The sequence below is a fragment of the Amphiprion ocellaris genome, chromosome 4 (genome assembly GCF_022539595.1).
Source record: "Amphiprion ocellaris isolate individual 3 ecotype Okinawa chromosome 4, ASM2253959v1, whole genome shotgun sequence".
Classification (NCBI taxonomy): Eukaryota; Metazoa; Chordata; class Actinopteri; family Pomacentridae; genus Amphiprion; species Amphiprion ocellaris.
In genome coordinates, this window is record NC_072769.1 from 12,971,835 (window position 1) to 12,998,695 (window position 26,861).

The window sequence follows — 26,861 nt, forward strand, 5'->3', positions numbered from 1 at the left end:
TTTTTTTTTTTTTAGCATAGAGAATAATTAGGACTTGAATTGTACCCAGGCTACATAATGACACCTGATCAAGATTCATCCCCTGAAGAATGTTTGGGATCCTAGATTAGCTATTTAGAATATTCACAGCAATGCACATCAAGTCCTTCACAAATTTACTGTAGACCAACTACAAAGTCACTATCAGAAGTTATGTTATTGCTGGTGATATTAAAATCCACTTTTAAAAAAATGCAGAGTTTCTCAGAAGTTTCTGCGACAGTTTCTGTCACTCACAGGCCGTGGTGAGAATTTGGTCTGTACTGTAATTAGGCTCTGGCTCATTAAAAATTGCTGGGCAGGTTAAAGCAGAATCCAACATATCTTTTTGGCCTGATCAAAAAGTCTGTCGGGAAAGTGACGATGTTGAAAAGCAGCTGTGATGTCTTTCATGTCAGGCTGAACCTGTAAGATTCTAATAACTCTCAGCACAGTGTGTGTGTTTGTGTGACGGTGATGCTGAATACTGTAGAACACTGAAGAGACGAGGAGAGGGGAAGCGAGAGGGTGAGCGAAACCGAGGCACTTGTGTGGTACCTGGCAAAAATGCTGTAGGTTTCAGTGCATCAGTGAAGGTAAGTGTGTGGGCGGATGACGGCGCACATCTCCTCCACTGCCACTGAAAACTGTTCTTGTGTGTGCAGATGGGAGCTGATAGGTGTGTGCCGCTCATGCTGGGATCTGAGTACTAGTCAGAGTAGCTACAGGCGGTTTTTATGACGATTTTTCGTGCATGTGTTTCGTGCAATGGAGGACTTATGCAAGCACTGATTGCACGCTGCAACCCACCAGTCGACCGACACGTTTAAGCTGTGACCAATCAGAGGATCAAATGGTAATTGTAGGCTTAAGAAGCTTGTGGCACAGTGTGAGGCTTCGCACCACGTGTAATCTCACACTGTTCCAGACAAACGCACACACTTGTAAGTACAAGCAAGAGGATATGATGCAGTGAATCAATGAATTTTTGAATGCAATTCTCCACCTTTGTTTTTTTATGGGGGTTGGAAGCATAATGCTAAGCACTTTTGCCCTTGAGAGCTCCGTTCTAATGCTTCTAAATATAAGCCTCTCAAACAGCCTGAGAAGGCAAAGCGCTCTTTGAGAGGAGAGTCAGAGTTGCAAAATGCAGAAAAGACAACACACAATGAGAGAAAGAGGTCGAAAAAAAAAACAAGAGAACACAAAATCCAAACAGGAGACTCGAAGTAGCCAAAGGATGAGCATGGTGAAGGCAGAGGAGAAAGGGAACAGGAGGCTCTTTTCGATTCCATTCAGGGGCTGCTCGCAGCTCCAAGTTTGTTTGCTGCTGTCTGTTAAACCTTGGGAAGAGCCTTCATGCATAATGCAGCTCCATGTGACAGAAAGATGGGGATTGGGGCAAACCATGAAGGCAGATCATATTATCCAGTCATGCCAGAGTTTATCAACTGAGAGCTCTTGATGCATGAAAATCTGCATTGTGCTGCAGCTGCCGTCATATCTTCAAAAACAGTGTGGAAGCACAGAAGTCAGAGTTGAAGAAGAAAACTGGAAAAAGTAAAGTAGATGCAGATTTAAATAAATGCTGGATGCTAAAGAAGGTGATTCTCCTGCCTTTTAGTAGTTAGAGATCTGGCTGAATTCAGATCAGCGTGCTGAGCCTGTTTTTCTCGAATTGTTGATTTATCAGTTAGTCAAAAGAGAGGCATTATTAACTCATTTTGAGATATTACAAGAGCATGTGCAATAAACTTAGGGAGCAGGAAATAGTTTTGTTAGTAATGCATTGGCAGAACCAGAGCAAAAAGTATAAGGCAGCTAAATTGGAAGGGGAGTTGCTGATGGTGCATTTATGTAGATCTACATGTAAATGATATTCATTGTGTGTGACAAGGTGAGCCTCTGGACTCTCACAGTGCATATTGATTCTCCCTCTGCCCTTCTAATATAGTGAGAATCTTCTGGATGTCAGTGGTTAGGATGCAGTGGGAATGTTAGGATTGTACATGTAATCCCAGCTTGAGCCACTGTCTTATTGCTGCCTCTCACTAGAATGTACAGGAAGGATAACCCGCATGTTGGCACAACTTTCATTTTAGACCTATTTTTGTCTGGTTAAAATTAGTACAGACAGTGCATAGAAAATCACAATTAGTGATACATGCAATTGCAGTCTAAATGCCAGGAAACCTCAGATTTGGTCATTTGTCAGTGATCCAAGCTTTGTCACATACTGACTACTGGTTAGTTTTATTCATGACTGGTTGGATACAAAGAGGAAAGTCACACTGCTTCTTGCTCAGCAAAGTAGAGTTGTATAAAACTGAATATTGTGGCACATCTGACTAAATACATTCCACCTTTATGGAGTCTCCAGTGCCGCAGTTCCTTAAAGTTCAATCCTGTTGCTGTTGGGCAAAGAGTTGAACACCAGATTTACTTTGCCACTAGTTGCACTCACTGTGGGGAAGAACAACAACCTCCAGGCTAGAAGGCTAACCTATTACACTGAAAGTTTCAAGTTTTGCTGAAGGTTTTTATTGTGCAGTGAAGTAGGTGAATTAACCATGTTAATGACAGTGCTTCCTGCTCTTCATGCAAATGTTCCACCCAAATTATTCTACTGTCTATATCAGAATCAGAATCAGCTGTAATGGCCAAGTACATACACAAACAAGAAATTTGGTTTCTGCTGTTGGTGTCACTCTAGAAATAAGGAAAAGAGAATAATAAAATAACTGTAAAAAAAAAAAAAGATAAACATGAACAAGACAAGCCTCCTTTCCACCTACAGAAGGATAATAATTAGTTGTAACCAGACCTTTCTGCACAGCTGTGCTATTTTAGGAAGCACAGGACCACTCTGAACCCAATCAGCATCAAGGGAACACACATGGAGGTTGTCAAGGATTACAAGTACCTTGGTGTCCACATAGACAATAAGTGGACTTGACTGAAAACACAGAGGCTCTGTACAAGAAAGGTCAGAGCCACCTGTTTTTTTTTGTTTTGTTTTTTCAATAGACTGAGATCTTTCAGTGTCTGCAGATGATTTGTCATTTGGTGGTGGCCAGTGTCATCATCGACGCCAGAGTGAAGACAGCTGATGCTAATAGATATACTCATCAGAAAAGCTGTTTCTGTCCTGGAAGTGGAGCTTCAGTGTTTGATGGAGGCACTGAGAGGAGAATGCTGAGGAAGCTATTCACTATTATGAACAAGTCCTCTCATCCTCTGGCCGCTGCTGTTGCGTTACATTACAGAAGCTTCAGTTGTAGTTTGATCATCAGACTGTATCTTACCTCTACCTTCTGCAGGGTGGAATGTTGAAACAGGGGATACCTAAATCTGAACAATAACATCAACATCATCATTTGCAATGTTACTGTCTCAATTGTATGTGCAACATCAGTTCCAGTATCATGTGCGATATTTCAATCTCGTGCATATTTTATTATGTGCAATAATTCATTTTCATTTGCAATATTTCAATATCTACTGTGTTGGTACTAGCGAATGATCTGGCTATGCAAGACTACTCTGCCACTTCTAATTAATTGATCATTGTTATCCCAAACCCACTAAATACGCTGTCACCAAGTCCTAAGAGTTACAAAAAATGTGTTTTAAAGACACCTCTGTAACCACAAACCACCCTGCCTGCTGTGGTAACAGGCAGTTAAATCACAGAATGCAATCTTCTTGATTAGATCGCAGAAATAAGACGGAAATGTCAGATCTAACTGTACCCAGCAACACTATTTTTTTCTCCCTGTTATAACCATTTGTGGATGTGGAAATTGGTTTCCCTTTCTCCTCCCGGTTTGGGTGCAGACACATGCAGATTCAAATGGTGGGTGGCTGCAGGTGAGCCCTGCAACAACAGAATTCTCATATATTAAAATGGCTCCCATGATGCTTCCCTACTGTGTTATTGTTATGCTAATGTTTAGCAAATTATGATGTTCAGAAAATCCAGGCTTTTCCTGTTCTCATTCAGCGCCTTTTATTCTGTTCTATATTTACATTCTATTGTAATCGTAATCAGAGTTGTCATTTGTGACAAGTGGCGCACACGAAATCTGCTCATGTGACCAGACGCCAATGAACAGAGGCATACAAGCACAAACTCGTGCAAACTGTGAAGTAAGGCAGAAGTAAATGTCTTTATAGATTGTGACAGCCTGGAACTCCATCACTTCATGCATGCAATCCTCCTTTTTTTCTGACATTTTGAGTTGATTGCAATTATGTGTATTTTATGACTCATGCTGTGAAAGTGCACATAAGCATAGACCCAAACACACACATCACCAAGTGTCCATATGCAAATTGACCAGAAGTTTGCATACTGCTAAGCCTTGGAACAATCCTTTATGAATAATGGAGTCACACTTGACAGACGGAAGAGGATTGGGGAGGACCATCGAGTGGGAGAAAAGATTTGAAGCTCTTCCATCGTTTTCTTGCCCAAACAATGGACTGTGAGGAGATCAGATCCCCTGATGATTTCCTCTTCAGTAAGGATGTGGGAGAAGGAAAGAAGCCACAAATGAGGCAAAAGAGATTTTAGCGCTCATGTGAATTGAATTTGGTGCTGTGGAAAATTGGACAATGCACTTTCAGCACAATATTCTTTGCAGCCCTCTCCCCTAATGATGACATCTCCACACAACTAAATTGCATTAATTCTGTTTTGAGGGAAAACTGATTTTCTCCCAGATTACGTTTGTCTGTGACATATCAGAAATGTGTTTCTAATCCGCATATCCCAATCTAATCTGAGACATTGGGATCAGGCCCAATTCATACATTTTTTACAAATGATAGGTATTGGTATGAATCTGAGCTAGGGATGCAAATTCTGAATAATTTTCCTAATCAATAATTGCCTGCATTATCAAATTTTAATCAAATACACACAGTAGACATTTGTCCTGGGCTGATATTACTGTATTGGTCTAGAAAGAAGACTTGGGCTGCTGAAGCAGCTACATGATTAAACAGTAATAGGCACCACCTGGTGGCACAGCCAGGTACTACAGCTAATCTACAGTGCATTTGCATGCATCCAACATGCATGTAGAGGATACAGGTTTTCCCCATCTTCTGGAGTTTATGCACCCACGGTACACCTTTTGCGGGTATTTACATCCACATCAGGTGAACGGTGCAGGCATTACAACACATTTTATCTTTGTCTCATCTGTCCATAAGATGTTGTTCCAGAAGTGCACAGGCTCTTTTAGATGTTTTTTGGGTTTTTTTTGTTTTTCCTGTTTTTGAGGCTCACCAATGGTTTACACCTTGTGGTGAACCCTCTGTTTTCACTGAAGTCTTCTCTTAATTGTTGACTTTGACACAGATACCCCTACCTCCTGGAGGATGTTCTTGATCCGACCAACTGTTGTGAAGGGCTTTCTTGGCCAGGGAAAGGATTCTTCTGTCATCCACCACACTTGTTATCCATCATCTTCTGGGTCTTTTGGCATTGCTGAGCTCACCAGAGCATTCTTTCTTTTTAAGAATGCGCCAAACAGTTGATTTGACCACACCTAATGCTGTTACTGTCTGATCGGTTTGCTTTGATTTTTCAGCCTAATGATGCTTGCTTCTTCAAACATGTTGTAAAAGGGTCATTTTTTAAAAAACTAAATCATACTTATCTTAACCTAACCAAATAGTTTTGATACTTAAACAAAACAGTGAGTGAAAAATGAAAATTTAAAAAACAAAACTTCAAAGAAGAAGAAGAATGGTCTTGCAAAGAACATAATCTTCAATCTCCTGGGTGCACTCGAGTTGTACAGGCACATTTTAGCGACACAATGCTGTTCTATAGCAGTGTTTAGATGACTATGTATGAAAAGTTGTATGTATTTTGTATTGTGTGACATCATGCTTCAGCGGTTTACGGATCTAAAGCTCAATTTCTGATATTATTTGGTCGCCCTAGAAAGAAAACAGTTTCATTTAATTGTCATGCCAAGCACACATAGCAGTCGGTTCCTGTCAAAACAGGCAATTAGGCTTGAAAACCACTTGTAAAAGTTCAGTTCAACCCAGGTTGATTTAAAACAAAGCTAAATGAAGTTGTAGAAAGGTTTGCTGTAATGAGGTCACTCTAAATACACAGGGAGAGAGCTCGATGGAAAAGGCACAAAGTACAGTCTTGCAGGGAACAGAGGGAATGTGGCGGAGATACTCTGGCAGCTGATTAGGTGAATGAGAGGCTGGTTTGTGCTGTTGGCAGGTAGATATGAGGTGACAATTGGAACAGTGGGAAGAGCTCAGGACAACTGCTGCAGGGTGAAGAAATGACAGGGTCTGAAACTGCAGGGAGGATAGGAGGTGAGTAAAATTAATGAAACTAACTTTGGACTTCCTCCTGCACTTTCAGCATGTTGATAGAAGTTTTAATTGTCAAATAAGAATTTCCTGCAGAAAATAGTCACAAAATGTTTCCCTCTTCAAAATGGATTTGCACTCCTAACACAATTCCCTGCAGGTATAATGTGTTTAGCCAGTCACCAGCACATCTTGGCCTGTCTCTGTTTGTGTGTCCAACCATGTCTATCTTCTTTTCCTTTGTGTTTGTGTGTGCAAACGAGAGACAGTTAGAAAGTCTGAGACAGACAGAAAAGGCAGACAGATTAGTGCGTCAGCAAACAGGCCTGTGAGATGGAGCAGTGAAAAAAAAGGGCAGGGATAATAAGGGATAATCGCAGCTTTATCCTGTCACTGCCAATCACACTGGGTAGAGGATTGAGAGATGAAGACAGCAGGCCATGTCGCCCCATGTTGATACGCCTGACCAGCTATCTGCTCCCACTGTGATAGCCTGTAAGACATGCTCTAACCCACAGATGAGAACCTCTAATCCTGCAATACACTCACACTCTGCTAGATTAGCTGCAAGGTCTCTTCCCACACCGATCCAAGATCCTTCTATCTCTGCTTAAAAGCAAACGGAGGGATTGAAACACAACTCATAGCAGGAGGAATTTGAGGGGACAGAAATAGACAAATAGAGAAATAGAGACTATAAAGGATAAGGACAGAGAGGGAGAGGCTTGAAGAGAGAGAGAGGAAAATTCAAAAAGACAAGAAAAGGAATGAGGGTATGGAATGAGGATAGAAGAATATCAGGGTCATACCTCAAACCGCGGCTAAAACCTTACTGAGTTTAACAGGATTTGAACTATGAGAGCGGATAGCAAGAAGGAGGCTAGAAAGGACAATTTATATTTTTATCAGAAAAGAGAAGTACAGGGGGAAAAAAGGAGATGCTTTTGGTAACCTAGTTTCTCCTCCACAAAGACCTAGGATAGCTGCCCTACAAAACACAGCATAAAAGCAGGGTGAGACAGAAAAGGAGATGGATGGAGAGAGTGTGGGTGATGATGAAGCTGAAGCAGCTATATTGTCATGGTTACCATTGCGAGTGCATGAGGAGGCTGCCTGTGTATGTGAGTGTGTTTAAAGTAGAGCACTGGGCTTGCAATGTAAACAGATGTCATGTGATATTTGCAGAAGCTTTGTGTAGACTTGCTGTAATCCTCATGGAGGTTTCTGTGTTTCATTTACAATGACCACTAAGGAGCTATTTCCAGCATGACATCGTTTTTAGAAGGTGGAGTAAGTGTAAAGGACTTCCAACAAAACACATATTGTAGATACAGACGCGCACTAATTATTCCACATCAAATATGATTCAACCCTTGAGCATTTCATGGTGTTAATGCGTAGCTAAATTTACTGTTTTCTCACTATATCTCAAGGGTCTTAATGCTAAAAATTCCTCACACATCTGGCATGAATAAGAACAGATACACTAGTGTACATTTTCACACTCCCTCTTGAGCTTATCTTGCTTTTTGTATGCTGTGACGTCAAACCGGCATTTGTTAGTCTTATTCATAGTGCACGTTGTGTCTATTACACTGCTCTAATACAGAGCGAAAGAGTGAATCACTGTGTTTTATATGAATGTCTGTTTTCCACATATACATCTCTATGTGTGGTTTTCCTGGTTTTCTCTGTAGCCACTTCTGTTTATTTCTTTGCTGAGGAGCTACAAATTGAAAGTGATGGTTGACTGAACATCCAGGATACATCTATTGTTTAAAAAAAAAAAATCCACCAGTTTGCAGTTCCTGTACAGTCAGAGCTCATCATTCCATACCAGTTGACTGCTCTATTGTCTCGCTACACATTTTGGAAGATTGGGTTTTCAACTGACTGTACTTCTCCAACACACTGATCATAAAGATTAGATTTTTATCCTTTTTTATGTTCACATTTCTTGGATTTTGTAAATCAAAACTGCACGCTGCCTCATACGCACACCTTAAATATTAGACCAACCGTCGCTGTGTTGCAGTGAGCCAAAAATCAAAGAAAGTCAATTAAAACCAGCTCAATCTCCAGAGTTTCTCCCATCACTCCCTCACAAACGCATTAGTTCTCTTGTTTCTGTGTCTCCTCTGTTTTAATGGATGTCCTTTCAACTTGTATAGTTGCCTGAGTCCAGAGGTTACACTTAAAAGACTGCAGAGCTGCTTCCCTACTGTCAAAAAGTCTTACTAACAGCTTCTTCAGTGCACACAAACACGCACACATATATTTGTGCACAGATGCATGCTTCGAGTTGCTCAACAAAGGCAGCCATGTGATCTCTGCTCCCTGAGGCAGGACAGGACAGTTTGTGTCAGTCATCCTTCATCTCCCACTTCATCTGGCAGCTTCCTATTCTCTTTCTTGTCATTTTCTTACTCTCTCCTACTCAATTTTCTGTTATCTATTATCTCCCTGTCTTCTCATTCACTGCCCCATTGCTTTCTCTCCCTTTGTCCCTCTGACTATCCTGAGACAAAATAAAAATGGCCTCAAAAACACGGCGAGTGCCTCCAGAAAACAGCATCTGCTCAAATCTAATTGGTTGCCAAGTCGGATTTTCACCCTGTTCCAGTGGATTTCCAGTCGAGCATAAAACTTCACCTTCCACTACGACTTTGGAGATTACAGTTTGATAGTTAATGTTCAACCCAGTGGCAGGACTCACACACCTGCCTTGTACACTTACACTACTTTTATGCTGTTACGGCACCTTGTCTTGCAGATTTGCACTGTCTCATCAAATCTTGTATGCAACACCTTGTATATGAAATGAAATCAAAGGTCTTTGTACTGGTGAAGTGTTTTTGTGTCAGCTGTCATTTGTCAACACAGACTTTGTTTTTTTTATTTTTTATTTTTTTTAGCAAGGAATTCAAAATGCACCGTGGTCGCGACCCAATTTCTAGTTTGAAATTAGAAACATGAGATAAGCTGCACTGTTTGTAGTTGTTATTGTTAAATATACAATAACTAGAAAAGCACTCAGAGAGCGCAGTACTCCGCCAAGGTTGCTCAGCTGATGTACCATTTCCGGATGAAATCTTTTTTTTTTTTTTTTAAAAGGCGTTGTAGAACATGCTGGGCACAGGCATGTGTTATGCATGTGCATGTTATGTGTGGATACCGAATTGCATGTAAATTACTCTTATCAAGGTCTGTTGATCAGTTCATCACTTTTGCCAAGCCTTTGTTTTGCGAACGTTAAAATAACCGTTCCATCCATTCTTTTATTTTGAAGGCATATTTCTAATGTTACGGGCTTTGATTTTATCACCATTCCAGCAGCACAGGAAATGTTCATCTAAGAAGCGGTTTCTGCCGACAAGTCCGAAAATTTGCATAAAGATGAAAGAAAACGGTTCCACGCTGTTGCTGTCTAGCAAAGGATGTGTATAAACTTAGAAGCACTTAGCTGGGATGGAGACAAGCTCTTATGGTGAAGAAATGAGTGAAGGACAGAAAGGTGGATTTATGTTCAACATAAGGCTGATGGCTGATCTTACGGTGTCTGGCTGGGGTTTGCTACGTTGCCTGACCTAAATATGTAGCAGGCAGCAGGAATTGATGGGACTCAGAAACACCCCACAGTTTAATCATTTGTTTCTTGTATGATTTCTAACTGATAAATCACAGTCAGTTTGTAGTAGGATCGCAATCATGTGATCGTCAGCAGGTAACTGACACAGTGTTCACATCATGGTTACAGCGACAACGTGCCAGCAGGTATATCTCCCAATGGGAAATTCTTAACAAAGCCAGATTATAAACCGCATCACTGCCAAAATCTAATCAGTTGGTCCTTGTGTCATTTCTGACCTTCCCTGAAAATTTAATCCAAATCTGTTAGTCAGTTTTTAAGTAATGTTTCACACAGACAGACAGACAGACTCGCAGACAAACGTACGCTGGTCATCACATGACTCCGCTGTTCCTTGGCGGAGTAATAATGATAATAGCAGTAATACTACAAATAACATTTCCTAGGAAAACAACAAAATCATTTTTCCACTTAGGTGAGGGGAGGGAAACAACAGACAGATTAAAATGATCTCCTGCATCCTGCACATATTGTTTATGGGGTCATGGTGATAACAATGTATGTAGTACAATTTCAGTACCAATGCAAAAGGATACACATTATTTTTTGTATTCATATTATTATTTAAAAAGTCTTGATCATTCCATATAGGCAAGTCTTGCCACACGGCAGCTATCTTGGTGACTCCTGGGCGAATATTTTGGTTTAACAAGACCCAGTTCCTGATTAAATGAATATAAAGAGAACCCTAAGTGCAGTTTTAATGGTCACTGGGACAGAAAAATTGCTTTATATAAAATCAGCAGTCAAATCTGACTTGAAAAATGCTTTCAAAGTTTGTAACTTTTCCACAAAAATAAGGTTTAAAAAGTATTTTTTCCTGCAGGTTATACAAACATGCACATGGTTTCATAACATCACACCTGAGTCCGTGCAACAGCATGATTGGATGTTTCCTAGTTCGACTGTTACAAAACAGAAAATTCCCTATTTGGAGGGAAGGAGCAGGACATGTGTTGTACAACATTTTTCAAAGTTCTCCCATAGATTTCTCTTCAGGATTCTTTAAGTGGTGATTCTCTCTCTTCTCTAGAAACCATAAATGCATTTGTGGCCGCTGTAGCTTCCAGCATGCTTTTGTAGATCAACCTGACTGAGTGGGCGTGTAGCTTTGAATGATCCGGTCGAAAAACATACAGAGGAAAAGCAGCAGACATCTCCAGCATGGACAGGAGGTCATGTTTTAGTGTGGGCTGCCTGCTGGCACACTGACAGTCCCCATCTGCATTACACTGAACCTGAGAAGCGCAGTGAATCTTAAAAATACTCTCAAATTAACCCACCATCCTCATCTCCATTAGATACAGGCCATTACTTTGGAAACAGGTGAAATCAGCTGCTTTGTATTTCTGAATGTCGTTGCATATAATCGTCTTTCTCAGATTCTGTTTTCCAATTTCATCTCTTGTTGTCAAATCTATTATTCTCTTCATATTTTATCTTCCTTTTTTCCTCTTACACCAAAGCTCCGCTATTTATTTGTTTGCTTTCTTTTTTCATTTCTACTGAAATATACGACCCTTTGTATTGCAAGCTTGACTCTCTTTGTTTTGTGTTTCTCTGCCAGGTGTTCTGTTCTTTGATGGTAGTGAATTGAAATAAAATCTCCACCTTCGGTTTGCATGTAATTGTCTGTATGTGTGCCCTTGTGCTTGTGTGAAAACAAGAATGTCAGAAAGATAATGGCATCTATGGATTGCAGTTTCTTGTTAAAACGTTAAAAGGCATTTAGCGTTGCTGCTTTGACACGTCCCTGCATGAAGTTGTGATCTGAATTAAAGCAGGCAGCCAGAGAGCCACACTGCTGATTGATGTCATGTTTGATTTCAAACTGACTATTCACTGTGATTACCCAGAGTCTAAATGTCAGTAATTGCTACAAATGACAGTAAAAACTGTGTTTTGAAACATCACCTCAGTTTTGCATCTATTTTATATCGGAATAGAAACGCAGCACATCTGTTCGGTTGCATGCATGACACAATGATTTCATTGTTACCTAAAAGTGTTTATGCCAGTGTTGTGTTTGAAACTTTAAAATATACATGATTGAAACAAGCAAATATGTGAAAGGCAGAGCATGTCAGACAGATTTAAACCTGTGTTAATGAATATTTATGGTTACCTAGGGCCAGTACTACAAGTAGTAAACACAGTTCTGGCATACTACCACTGAGTTCTTTGCAAAATTTGCTAGATGTGTAAAGAGTTGCCTGTTTACATATTTAGGAAATACCTGATACAAGCAACATTAGCATACATTTGAATGCTGCTGGTATGTCGGTCTCCACCAACTCCTGTGATTTGACATTTTCACCAGCTAAATACCCCAGTGTGTTCACCAGCTAGTTGCTAACTGTGTGTTTGCTGTTTGGTGCTGAACAGGTAGCATATTATGAACCAAATTTTGCTTTTGTTGTTGAAAACAGCTACCCACTGCTGATGGAAATTTGTCATGATACTGGAACAAAACAGTAAAAATACAAAAACAATCAACTGAAAGTTGCTACATTTGCTGCAGTCTTTTTAAGCTCTGCCTTTAGAAGCCCTCCCATGATGCCTCCACCACCATGCTGTAGAGTGGGGATGGTGTGTTTGTGATGATGTGCAGTGTTTGAGGACGGGGGTATATAATTAAGAAATCACTTATTTTGCATTTTATATTTGTAATTAACCGGCATTACTTTCTCAGTTTCCAATTTAACATGAAGGGGTTTTCTTTTGTAACTTTCTGTCTAAAAGAAGTCCAAATGAACTGATTACAATTCAATGCTGAAAAGCAAAAAGGAGGGTAAATTTCCAAAAGGGTGATACTTTCTATAAGTACAGTGGTTCTGTATCTGAATGCATTAAGCAGCTTCCGCTACAAGAGGAGCTCTATAAAATCAGGAGCACTTTTCAGACACATTAGTGAAATTTTTGTCTAAAAGAATAGGAAGCATATGACATGGATATAATTTAGTGCCTCTTACACTTTATTAAAATGGCACAGATATGTCGAGCCATGCATGAACTCCATGAATTCAGGCAATTAGCTTGGTAGAAAATTGAATACAAGTGTCTGTTAAAATTAACCAAAGAGCCACGATGAAAAAGTCTGTTAAATATCTACAAGCCTCAGCATTTAGTAGTTTATAAATGGAGAAAAGAATACTGTAACATTCTGTGCATTCATTGCATGAATATTGATTGTCAAGCAGAGACTTCTGAACTGCAAGCTGTTGGAGCGAATCAAGTTTACTTCATTTTATTTCTGTCAAAGACCTTTTATTATGACTAAAATGGATGCACTGTGAAGCAGCAGGAAGGAGCTTTTCACTGCAGTCAGTTCAAAAAAGGATTAGTATTGAAACTAGATAGTTTTTAGGATACGGTTTTGTGAGAAATGCAGCACGTAACAATTGAGTGGGAGCCCAACAACATAGAATGTTGATATGAACACAGTTGGCTTGGGAGCAGCTGAAAAAAGTAATTGAGCGATAATAAAGGAGGGGACACGGCAACGACTTCACTAATAGGAATGCAGCCTTCATTCTCCATCACAGTGAGAAACAGGTAGAGAACATGGCAGAGAAAAAGTAACAAGACTATTCAGTGTCTGATGTTCTTATCTGTAGCAGATGCTTTATATGATAGAACACTCTTTCTATATCAATGAGCAGCACTGCTGTCACACCTGAAATGAATAATTCATTTAAATGTTAACCTTCAGTACATATTTCAACGCCAGGAGTTTCTATATTATTAACCAACATCTGCAGATATGCACATCGCAAATGTCTTTCTTCCTACATGCCCTTCAGTCTCTCTGAATCTGATTCCTTTGGTTTGATGTTGCCTTCCAGGAATCATCAAAAAACTCTGGCTCCAGGGAGAATATGATGTGAGAAGCATGAAAGTTGACTCTTTTTTGAGACGTTGGTTTTGTCACTGTGCAATCTGACAAGCTAGTCAACGTTGTCAAAAGCAAATGATAGAGATGGAGTGATGTATGTGACACAACGTAACGGACCCTTCTAAAGATTTAATGTCAAATCTGTGTCAGTTTGCACTGAGTAATGTTGTTTGTGTCCCTGTATTTTGCCTGGAGAAGCTGTGCAGAATTACCTTATAGACAGTAATGGGTGAATTTAAATACTTAACAATTGATGTTAGAATTTCTTTTTTAAAAAGCACAAAAGAGTTACATCTAATTTGTTGTAATAGAAAGTGTTTTTTGTAGGAATTTGAATGCAGCAGCTCTGTGAAGGTTTAATACAAAAATAATATTTGGCAAAAAGTTTTCAGTGCTTTAAAGACAATTTGATTTCATGTCGCTGTATTTTGGCCTTTGTGTTTGTATGTGAATGTGCTGCAGCCAGTTAGTGCATATGGTTGTTTATAAGGTCTGTGGCTGCAGCTGTCGCGCTGGTTACACATCCTGCCACCCTGCAGAGATGGCTTCCTTTTTGTGGTTATGCTGACGGCAGCTTCAGAACTCATGAATTGTATTAATCTTCCTTTTGAAAATCACACAAGTGGCAAACTTCCTTAAGTTGCTATAAAAACAAAAACACACGTTTCATCCAGACTCCACTGACAGCTGCTGAAGCCATTATGGCAAGTCAGAATTGAGCCTTTGATAGTTTTAAGTTTCACAGTAATTAGCTGCCAACAACACCATTTATAGGTCTCTGTGCTTTGTTTTTGTGTTGTTTTTTTTGGGGGGGAGGGCGTTTTCTCCACTCCTTATCTTATTATTTTCATTCACACATGTAACTCCCAAGAATACATTAAGTTTTAACATGAAGCTAACTGAGAGCACACATCAGCTTTATGCCAAAGTTAGTCTAAATAATTTTCTGTCATAGAAATTCTGCCCTCTTGAGATAGTCTGAATTCTTTTCATGATTATGCGCCCTCGGCCTATCATCAACTCACTACATGTGTTCCTGCCCCAACCCCTCAGATGCTCTGAAGTCCAGTTCAAAGAATCAACGGAAGACTGGTTTTATTTTTTGTAGCCCTCTGTGGAAATCTGACAGCTGTAGCAACTATGAGTTCTAAGCTAAACTCATGAAAGACCCCCTTTGTATGTGGTGTTGCTTTCTCAATCGAACTCACTGGGACCCGTGTTCTGTGAGCTTATAGGTTTGATCAGCATGCTAAAATTTGCTTGCTAGTTCAGTTCAATCTGTTTTTACAATGTTAGCTGTATACAGCATATATAAGACCATTATATATATCAAGGCAGCATCTCTGTCTGTAGAATGACAGGAACCTTGCACTATAGAACTGAAATGTGCCACTGAAATACAAGTGTCTCTTTCAAACCAACTTGACAAGGTGAAATCTCCCGAAAAACATATCAAGTTAGTGCCTTGAGAGAAGTTGGATAATAAAAGAAAACACAGACCCAGAAGAAAAGATGTTCTCATCTGGCTTGTATGGTCATGACAAAATGAGAGGTGTACTGTTTCAGTAAATAGATAATTACATTTATTTAGCAAAGTCAGTTCAAGTGGGTGGTACATGTCAGCAGCATCCATATGAATGCCAGAATTCAAGGTTTCTGAGGAGAACATTGCATGATAATAACATTAAATGATAAGCACCTCCTATATCAGTGGGTTTTAATGTTGTGGCTCGTTGGTGCATATTATAATTGGAAATGTGTTCATTTTTAATCTACAATTCATTTTATAATCAGTACCGGTACACAGTTCCAAGAACCAAACATTATCAAATACCATGTTCAACACTTCATTAAGTTATTTTTAAGCTTTCAGTTGTACTTTTGGTGAGTGTTGTATCATAGGAAGTGGGTGATGAGATTCTGAAGTCGCTTAGAGGTAGATATGTGCAACTCATAATCCAGCTGTCTCATCTTTGGCACCCAACAGCTCTGCCAAAGTGCCTACAGCAAGACACTAAACCTCCACTAGCTCCAACAAAAATGATTAATGGCTGACACACCACAGAAACCATCACAGTCAAATTTATGTGAGGATAATATTGAAGCAGGTCCAAGATAACAGGAGCTGCACCTTATCTTTTGTGACATTTTCTGCTGAATTTATCAATTTTTTTTCTTTGTCGGTTATTTAACTTTTCTTGCCAAAATGGAAAGTTCTCAACAAAAAGCACACAGACTTGGTTTCTCTCTGTAGAGTTTGTGCAAACCACCAAGGCACCATTCTCTTCAAATTTCAATCAGTGTCGTGTGGTTGGTGACTGTTTTCATGTTTGTCCTGGGCTTCCAGTTTTTCCAAAATGTCCCTGCTACTTGTTGCTGCTGGGATGTCAAGTGTACTAGTATCAATTGTAGCACAATTGTTGGAATTCCTTTGATATCCTTTAACCCTTTGATGCACAACATGGGTCAAAAGTGACCCAAATCCAGTGGAAATGGGTATCTCCTGGCCCACGCTGCACATCAAAGGGTTAACAAAACAGTCTAGTTTAGAGTATACTATCAGCATATGGCTACCTCGAGCAGCTCAGCAGATGAGGTTCAAAATGTGAGGACTTCTGGGAAAGTAAATGAAGAACAAAATCTACTATGATTCTATACAAACAAAACAAAATGTCTTGAACTCTTTTGATCATTTGTCAGGCAAAATTAATTCAGATTTTTGCCGAATTTTGCTCAGTCAAGGTCTAAAACCTCGTAAATGAAGTGAGCTCAAGTGATCAATAGTGCAAGAACTCTGTGCTAAGTGCTATTCTGAATACATGCAAAAGTTTGAAGGTGTGCATGAGGCTGCAGAAACAACATCCTATTTGGTAACATCTTAAGAAACCCCAAACCTCTTCCTTTACCACACATGGCATTCATGTTGCATAGTTTTGCAGCACTCAGGTCGCGTCATACTCCAAAGACGTAATTTGTGCTGACACACACACACACTCTACAAGTTCACTGAACCTTCCACTGGGGGTTCTTAGCGCGTAACATCAGTGCTAGCGTAAACCTCAGCCTTCATCTGTCACACTGAGGGCAGAGAGCTTCGGTGCATTAGTATCGTCCCACGCTACTGGCTCGAAACCATGCATATTGTATGAGCATGTAACCTACATCTATCCACGCTGCTGTCAGCCGAGGTTCCCTGGTCAGACAAGTTCAGTATGCAGAGTGTAATGGTGTCCAGGAATGTGTATTGTGGTGTTTAGTCAATTTATTCCCCTGTCCAAAGAAATCAAGGTCCTGCTGATTTTAAACTCTTAAAACTGTTTCTCAAATGGCTGCCAGAGGTCTGGGGTGTGTGCTCTTTAAATTGGTGTTCAAAATGGTTTGAGGCTGAAACAGTAAAATTATAATGGAGGTTTTATGGGGTGTGATCCGGGCAAGCTTAAACATTAGCTAATATATTTCAAATATATCAGGAAAATAGTATAAGATGGGTATGATTCATGTTGTCTTACAAAATCAATGTTCATTTTTGTGGTTATTAACTTGCATTATAAATCAAAGTGGAGTCATGATTTCATGGAGCTGCAGTGAATTGTGTATGGCGGGAAAAAAAAAGTGAAATAGAGAGATAAAAGGTCTGTGAGACATCAAGGTCAACAAACTCCCACTGATGACAGTGAATGGGAGGTGTTAATGTTGGGATTTACTAAGGCAGCGTAAAATCAGCCAAATGGTGATGGAAATTTTAATCATTGCAAGGCTGAGGGAGGAACACTCATGAATAATTTTACTGTGCACCATATTTAACTGACGGAATATTCTGTGAGGCTGATCAATCCTAAACCATACAGTTTAAGCTTTCCGTTTGATAAAAATGTTTGTGGCTTCTCTCTTTTTGTCTGTGTCCTAGATTTTGATCGGGGAAGTGACCAGTTTCTTTGTGAAGACAGAAGGAGCTCAGGAGAAGACCATAGTGACCGCAGACTGCTGCTATTTCAACCCTCTCCTCCGCAGGATCGTACGTTTTCTGGGTCAGTCATCGTGCTAAAGATCAGAGCTTCTTCAGTTTTGACTAATAGAGCCTGTGTACTTGGGGACCAAGCCTCATTAAGACTCACACCGCTATACTTCAGTGATACAGTATGAGGAGTTGACAAGAAAAGCCATTGTCCTCAGTATGGGTCTCATGTGGTCCAATTTCCATTGCCCTTCTTTTCATGCCCCGTTCTGTTGATGCTTTGTGATCTTTTTCAGCAAGTCTGTATGGTAGATTGAAGACGTAAAACATAAAAGCAAAGGCTACATCTGTCTGGCCTTTGGCTCTCACGCAGACAGCAGTCAGCAACTACAAAAAGATTCCCATTTACGTGCTTGTTTCTGACTCTTTGCTCCATTGCTGACTTTGATTTCGTATATGTAAGTATACAATACTTCATTTTCACTCTCTCCATTTTCCACTCAGGTGTCTACTCTTTCGGCCTCTTCACCACCACCATCTTTGCCAATGCTGGTCAAGTGGTGACAGGAAACCAGACACCTCATTTCCTGTCTGCCTGCAAGCCAAACTACACAGCTCTGGGATGCCAGTCTCCACTGCAGTATATCACAGAGCGCCGAGCCTGCACAGGAAACCCATACCTGGTGGTGTCCGCTCGCAAATCCTTCCCCTCCAAAGACGCGGCACTCAGCTTTTATTCAGCTGTATACACAGTGGTGGGAAACTTTAGCAACAAGACGTTAACACATTGTGTTATTTGATGCTTTGTTTTATTGGTCAAGCCAAAAATAAATAAATAATAATAATAATCTTTATTTATATTGCATTTATATATATAAATAAAATGTCATATATGCATTAAATTATGTATCTGAGCTGGAACCGAAATAATTTGCATTGCATGTTTCAACTATATATGATTCTTAATAGGTTAATATTTACTATGAATTTATCTTTTTATTTAGGTAAATCAAAAATAACACAAGTCAATGGCAAAACATCTAATGTTCTCTCCACTAAACCATGCAGTCTCTACTCAATTTAAGTTACAGATTTGTTCCTACTCATTATTTTAGTGAATTTGACTCCAATCAGAAACATTTTGTCTTACTAATCAAAGTGTCATCTTAACCAAAATAGTCAACATGCAACTGTTAACATGTAACAGTCACTAACAGTAACTCATGGATCACTGCTGCTGAGACAAGATATGAATAATGCTGCTGATATAAAATTACTACATTACAGCTTTTGTAAATGCAGTGACTGGAATTATTTAGCTTGGGGAGCTTGTCAACAGAAGGTCCTAAACAGTTTATACATATAATGTTAGCATTAGGAAAACTCTCATTAGTGCTATATTGAATTTCCATTCGGGGATTAATAAAGTTATTGTATCTTAGTTATTGTATTGTATTGTATATTGTATAGAAAGAATGGCTTAGATGCTAACACATTATACTTCTACTCAACTGACGAGCTATAAAAGTTGTCACAGGAGAGTTAATGATAGGGACGATGTTTATTACTTAATAATTTCTCCTGCATTGCATCTCCCCAACTAGCTCTGATGATAATGTTTCAGTCTTCTACCTTACTGACGTTGCTGAAAAACTATAGCCGGCTAGCTACTTTGCTAACATAGGAAACAGATATGAGCGTGAATGATATGGCAGTTATCAGGGACACAGCTTTTTAAAATTAACTTTCCAGAAATGTATTTCACAAATATAGTTTGATTATGCTGAAAACACGACTTAGAATATTCTGCCTGCTGCATGTGCTGCTGAGATTATCACCAACAATGAAGATGGAGCCCACTCTGGTGGATAAAGTAGTGATAACACCATTTTTAACTGATACCAAGCCTCTTTTTCTGCATTACGTTCTTTTAAAATGAGCTTCATATTGGACAACAAAGATTTCAATATCAATATATGTGTAACAGGCCTAAATCGGTCGATAAATCAGTTGAGCTCTAATAAAAACACATAAAAATACAATAAAACTGGAATAACAGCATAGTAAAGTATGGAGGGGTCTGTAAGTTGTAACTGAGTGATTTATTAATGGTTAGGATGATTCATTAAGCCTTTATAGCAAAGTTTTAGGCTATTAACATAAATACCTTCTGAATTGTCATAATAAAAATCCCTTTAGATGGTGAAAACAAAACACACAACTAATAACTAAAGGTTTTTCTGATCAGTGGCTTAAAAACTCACGTATATAGGTATATGGTATGATTTATCAGCCCAAACTGGATCCTAGAATCGCAAGAAGACAAGTGAAACTACATTCTGTCAAAAAGAGTGAACCTCTTGAGTGCTGTCTTTGAAATGACCGCTACCTGCTTCACAGCCAATTGATTTCTGATTGGCCTGTTTTATGTCATGCTGTTAGAAAGCCTGAAAATACACAAAAGAAGATGAATGTTGCCCTGAGGAAAAAGTCCTGATAAGGTCAAGTAATGGCAAAGACATAAAAAAAGCAACACTTTATTCAGTCTTTCACTTTCCAGCACATTTACATGAAACAGTGCAATTTGTAATAACATTAAAATGATGTAATCTGTAATCAGTGATAATTACTACAATTATCCTTCCTATAATAAATAAATAACATAAATCTCCCATGTATGACCAGTCAATATTTAAAACAACCTTTTAAGGCTTGTCTTACCAATGTTTGATTGCGGATTCTTTATTTTTTCTGACTGAATATTAGTCAAAAAATATTTCATATCAATCTCCTGAGAATTTAACATTTTGGCCACATATTGACCTGCTAAAAACATATCCGCTTTAACATTTGCACACTGATAGTCATCATATGAGTCTAGCACAAACCAGCTTTTCAGGTATTCGTCTGCTGTTCTATAGGGCCGGAAAGTAATAAGGTTTTGCGCTTAGTTGTAATTTAAGCACCACTAGGGAAAGAAAAACTTTCACAAAGCTTTTGTTCTCCTTTTAATCACAGTGCCTCTTTCCTGTCATTTTAGAAGCATTAAACCAATGACAGTAGCGTTACTATTTCACTTTCTTTTTTGTGAAACCCCTCAGCTGCTCTTAAATCACTGCAAAGCATGGCCTCATGTGACTTACTTAAGATGTTCAAACTATTAGCACAGTTTGCATAGTCTCAGCTGAATGGCTGGGCCTGTGGATTCAACACCTGGTTCACTTCACCTTGAATACACAACGTGGTGTTTCATGTGCATGTTTGAATAAGTGTGTGTCGCTCCATCCAGATGTATGTGACCCTGGTGTTCCGGACCAAAGGGACCCGTCTGACGAAGCCCACCTTATGCCTGGTGCTGCTGTCTCTGGCTGTGCTGGTGGGGGTGGTGAGGGTGACCGAACACAGGAACCACTGGAACGACGTCCTGGCTGGATTTGTTACGGGAGGAGCCATTGCTGCATTCCTGGTGAGAAGGAGGGAAGGGGGGCATTTTAAAGGAAAGAGGTAGGAGGAGGCGCTGGATGGGATTTTAGTTGAATCTGCAGCTTCCCTCAGTTTTACAGAGCTTGTAGTCAATTTCACTTCAGCTTTCCGCCTGCAGCTTTGCTGTTTGGGTAGCTTCACATAGACAGAGCATCGCCGGTAAATGAAATAGACAAATTGCTTGAAGTTGCAATAGCCAGAAGCAGAGATAGCAGCTACTGTTAGCAATAGTGTTAATGTTTTTTTTTTTTTTTTTTTTTTTTTTTACCATGACTGAAATTAGCCACTGCCTCATTTAGTTGTGTGGAATAACTGGCATGTGGGTTAATTAAAATAGATATTTTTTTCAATTACAGATAACAGCTGTGGAAAAATAAACAAGTGAATGGTCTCGCTGTAGTTATCTCAGCAGCTTGCTTTGCCTGTATTGCTGCAATTTACCTTACAGCTCTATTTTATGGTCACTTCTAATTTTAAAAAGCAGTTTTTGTGGACCTTCTGTGCCATATGTGGTTTTTCGATAGTAAAGTCAAGTTCAGATATTACCTCAACTTTGACCGAATGTGTTGCGCTGCATTTTCCATTTGTAGGACAGGATGGTATGATGAAGGGAGAAAGGGTTGGATTTGTATGAGGGAGGAATACAAAGATAGAGCAGTGTTGGCGTGAAGTGGGTGCAGGAGAGATGGTGGGAGGATGGACTGATGATTAAGACTAGAAGGAGTTGTGTGATACAGGACACACTTTCATACGCATGAATACATAAAAGCTCTGACTGTGCTGAATCTTTATTGTGGCACATTCGTATAGAGCCATTTGGTCTCGGACCTTTTGGCCTAAATCAATTTTCCAGGAAAACTTCTAGGATCACTGTAAACTTCAAAGATAAAAGAACTCCCCTTGGCATGCCCCTAAGACTATGGATTTCTTTTCATGCCTCCTCCCATAATTCATTCTTTATCCCTCTTACTTTTATCTCCGTCTCTTCCTCTTCACTATCTGTTTCCATGCACACTCGGAGCATTTCACGCGCTAGAAATTCATCCATCTCTGTTGTGAAGTGGAGTGTGTCTCTCTCTTCTTTTTTCTGTTACCTCTTTTGTCTGCTGTCTATCAGGTGTCATGCGTGATCAACAATTTCCAGCCAACGCAGATAGCAGTGCCGACTCCTCCGCCTCCACAGCGTCCAGAGCCCCCCGTCGGGATGCCTCTGCTCAGCCTGCCCCGTGTGGAGAGTCCACTTGAAAAGTTAAGTGGCCTCCAGGTAAGGGGTGGGGAATAGAAATACAAAGTGATTAACAAATGCTTAAATACACTCGTTAAGACCATGCATGTAATGGATGTCTTGAGTTTATAATGACTCCTATAACTGAATTTTCTATGATGTAATCAATGAAACTCATGTCTCACAAAAAACAATCATGCATTTTGGTTATTTTGTTGATTTAATATGTGTCTTCTGGAAATATAACTAAACCTGATGCAAAAATATACATATAGCAATGCAATATTTGGCTAAATGGTCATTTTCACCTCAGCTAAGCACTTTCAGTAGTCATTCATTAGCTTGTAGCAAGTTTCTGGTTGTATCTTAAACCACTCCTTCTAACAGAATTGGTACAGTTAAACTACATTTGTTGGATCTCCAATGCTGTTTCTTGATTGAGTTTAGGCCTGAACTTTGGGGAGACCAGTCTAAAATGTTTACTCTAGCATAGTTTAGTCTTTTTTTCTTTAGCCATTTTTGATATGTGTTTGAGGTCATTGACTTGTTGGAACATCCCACTGTATCCAAGACCAAACCTCTGGCTGATGATTTAAGATTTTTCCTGAAGAATGTGGAGGTAATGTTCCTTCTTTATTATTCCATTTACTTTGTGTGAAGCCAGCTCTGCTGGCAGTAAGACAGCCCCAGAACATAATACTACCACCATCATGCTTGACGGAAGGTTTGGTGTTCTTGGGGTTAAAGGCCTGAACTTCTCTCCTCCATACATATTTCTGATCATTATGGCCAAATAGCAATTTTTTTGTTTCATCTGACCACAGAAATGTCTCCCAGAAGGTCTTTTGTTTGTAAATGTGATCAGCAGCAAACTTCAGTTGAGAATTAAGGTGCTGCTTTGGAGTAAGTGGTTCTTTCTTGCACAGCACCCTCTTGAGTTTGGACACTGATACCTGGGTTCCAGCAGCTTCTTATTCATTGCAGACCTGCTTTATGATGATTCTTGGTTAACTCTCGACCATCCTGACCAATTGTCTCTCAGCAGCAGGTGACAGTTTGTGTTTTCTTCCTGATCATGGCAGTGACACAACTCTACAATGAATGTTATACTCACAAACAGTTGTTTAAACAGACGGTTTTGGATTCTGTAGCTGCTTTGAGATGACTCTGTGACTTTCTTGACTTGTTTAAGTCAGTGATTTGCTTTGTCATTTCTGTACTGAGGTCCTGTGACTTTCCCGCTGTAGTGTTTGTGGCTGAGTCGACTGAGTGGATCAAATGGGTTCTATTTAAATTGGCTCAGAGGAGTCAGTAACTGTAGCTAATCATAATCACTCACAAGAATGTACAAGGTCAGGCAAAAATCGGATCCACACAGCTTTCTACATCACTAAAACTGATCATTTAAAGTTTTTTGCATTTTTACTCTGAAGATTTAGTCATATTTCCATTAGACCTATAATGAATCTATGAAAGAACCAAAATGCAGGATTGTTATTTGTGACAAAGACACATGGGCTTCAGTGATTCCATCATAGGAAATTCTGATCTACATGAGTCATTGGAAACTAAGGACTGCCATGATATGCTTTGTTCAGAACTCTAAATGTATGTGTATTTGTTTTTATTGAGAGGCATTGGTGTGGTAAATACTTCTTTTACATGTATTTTTGCTGTCTTCTGCTCTGTTTTTGTCCTCACTGATAACCTTAGCTGCCTCATTGCATCTGAATGTGTTCCAGATGCTTCTTTGTGTCTGATATGTTAGTTGTGTGTGGCCTTTGTCTTGTCTAGACATCATCACTGTGCATTGTTGTCTCCTATGGTGTCAGTCAAGTCAAGTTTATCTCCCCTATCCCCACAGTCTTTACCTTCCCAACTGTTTCAATTTTTTTTATATTCTTACTTCCTCATCTGTCCACGTTTCTCTCCTGTTAGACTCCAGGGCTACCGTATTCTGAGATCACATGACCATCAGCCAATCCCGTCCCCCGCCCCTCCCGATGTGCTCCTCCCCTCAAGGCGTTGCCTCACCAGCGCAGTCTAGACCTCCCCACTGAATGCCCCCCACCCTGCCCAGCCCACCCTGAAGGACGACAGCCTCTCCGACGAGTCAAATCCACCCAGGTCTAAACCAGCAACACGTGCACAATGCAAGTTCGGCAGAAACTTGTCATTTGCTGAGGACCAGTAGGAGACAGACAGCTGTCCTTCCTGCCCTGAACTGTCCTGTTTGTCCTCCAAGATGGCCTCTCTTTTCTTTTGGGTCTAAAAGACCCAATCAAAGACTCGCCAAAGCCAGAGCTGTTAAAGCAATACTGTGTCCTGTTTCCTTGTCCAGTTTTCCACAAAGACTCAACAGTGACTCTAAAGACTGTTGGCTGGTGATGACTTGATGTTTTAAATCAAATATTAAAAAGGAGGGTTTGGGGATGAAAGAAAATCCTAATCACAAGTGGATTGTTCCCAAGACCATTTTATAACACTCAGGACAATTAAATGGAAACAAGCAAAGGACAAGGTTAACAACAAAGATCTATATGTAAATCAAAATGCAGGTACCGTCGAGTATTGTGGTACAGATTTTTCTCTGTCCTCAAAAATAACAAGAGATGCTGTCAAAGAGGAAAGCACTTTTGTAAATTATAGCACAGACGAACCGATTTAGTGTTCACTCAACTGTGTTGTACCTTATTTTGTTTTGTTTTATATTGTGTGAGGTGATAGATGAGAGATTTATACACACTAAAGCTATGCTTGTGATACCACATTTGTTTTGAGGCATTAGTTAATTCATCCCTGAAATGAGCTGGATTTCCACCAACTTTCCAAATATCTCTTTATTTACTTACTATTTAGGTGTGTGTTATAAAATGTCTGTAGTTTCAATGTTCATGCTGTGAAATATCTGGAAAGTTTTATGACTTGACCAAATATCCATTCCTATGCGGCGGTCTCAATCTGAGTTAGTTTAACATTTTTATGCCTCATCTGTTTTTTCCTTCAACGTACAAATATCTACATACAGGATGCTAAGATGATGTTTCTTACACTCAAATCAGCTGGTGTGTTCAAAACTAATGTGATGTAAGAGTGGCTGTGATATCAACTTGCTGCTGTTTCTGCATCTGTCCTGTCCAGTTTTTTCCTGCCTCTGTCCATCATTACTTCCTCACACTGACTCTATAAAACGAATGGCACAGACAAAGTGTGTAATACAGAAGTAGGACCTCTGAGTTTTGTATAGTTTTGTACAGTATATAGATTTCTTTACACAGTATATACCACACCGTCATTATGTTTAAATTATGTGAACAATGTGAAGCTACCTGACGCTGTCTAGTAGGAACATGAGTAGTCGCCTGATCTAAAGCAGGAATGTAGCGCAGTGGAGAAGTGTGTGAAATTAACAGCATACAATCAGCATGATCAGCTCACAACTTGCTAGGTTTCAGTTCAAAAGGACACTGCAGGCAGGTTTTACTAGTGTACGCGATGGGTTATATAATGAAGACAACGCTGTTATGGTTTTATTTAGTGTGCGTGTGCGTGTGCGTGTGTGTGTGTGTGCGTGTGTGTGTGTATATGCGTGCGTGTGTGTGCTTATTAAGATTTCTGTGTATGTTTATAATGAGCATACTGTATGGCAGCGTAACTGTTAATTTGGCAATCTGTTTTCTTAAGTTAAACTGTCAAAAGTAGCTGCTATAATTACACACTTGTGCTTGTGTGTAACTGCAGGCCTTCATAGGACCCCTGCCAAGGCGTCCTAACAATGCCTGTTATAGCAGAAGGTGAGATTACCTACAGTGAAACTTTTCAGTCAGAATTTTTTTGTAAACAACTGAAGAGATAGGAAAAAAAACATTACTGTCCAAATAATGTTATTTTCATGTTAAAACGTCTCTGTTTTGTATTCATTTACCAAAATAAATTGCAATTATCACATTTTGCTGAGTGAATTACATTTTTCACATGTCTGAATTCCTTGCAGCCTTTAATAATAACTTTAATTTGTTCCATGCTATTATTTCAAATTACTGATATACAGTAGCCATGAACACTGTATATGAAAGTGTGTGGGGAAACTGCTTTCAATTCATTTTGGCTTCAAGTCTGACTAAGAGCAATAGGAGCATTTTCACTTAAGCATAGGTGTTACAGGCCATTAAGTATAGCTCCCTGAAACTGAAGCAACAATTCATTGTCTTGGTTACACCTCTGATATTCTCACTATGATATATTAAAATGTGTGAGGTCTAATGGAAAACCGAATAAGCTGAAA

At 39.5% G+C, this 26,861-nt stretch overlaps 1 protein-coding gene across 5 annotated transcripts in view; it reads left to right on the top strand.

The window, feature by feature from the left end:
* The window catches only part of plppr2b (phospholipid phosphatase related 2b), a 59,805-nt gene extending 33,281 nt beyond the window's left edge, over positions 1-26,524 (top strand). For 3 of the 5 annotated variants that reach the window (XM_023278480.3, XM_035952027.2, XM_023278481.3), the window contains 5 exons: positions 17,821-17,941; positions 18,373-18,623; positions 21,158-21,334; positions 22,469-22,599; positions 24,515-26,524. In XM_023278480.3, coding sequence (XP_023134248.2) covers positions 17,821-17,941; positions 18,373-18,623; positions 21,158-21,334; positions 22,469-22,599; positions 24,515-24,623 — 789 coding nt within the window. In that variant the 3' untranslated portion in view covers positions 24,624-26,524. Of the gene's footprint in view, positions 1-17,820; positions 17,942-18,372; positions 18,624-21,157; positions 21,335-22,468; positions 22,616-24,514 lie in introns of all 5 variants that reach the window. The other 2 variants (XM_055009527.1, XM_035952029.2) reach the window with 1 other exon arrangement.
* The last annotated feature ends 337 nt before the right edge of the window (positions 26,525-26,861 follow it).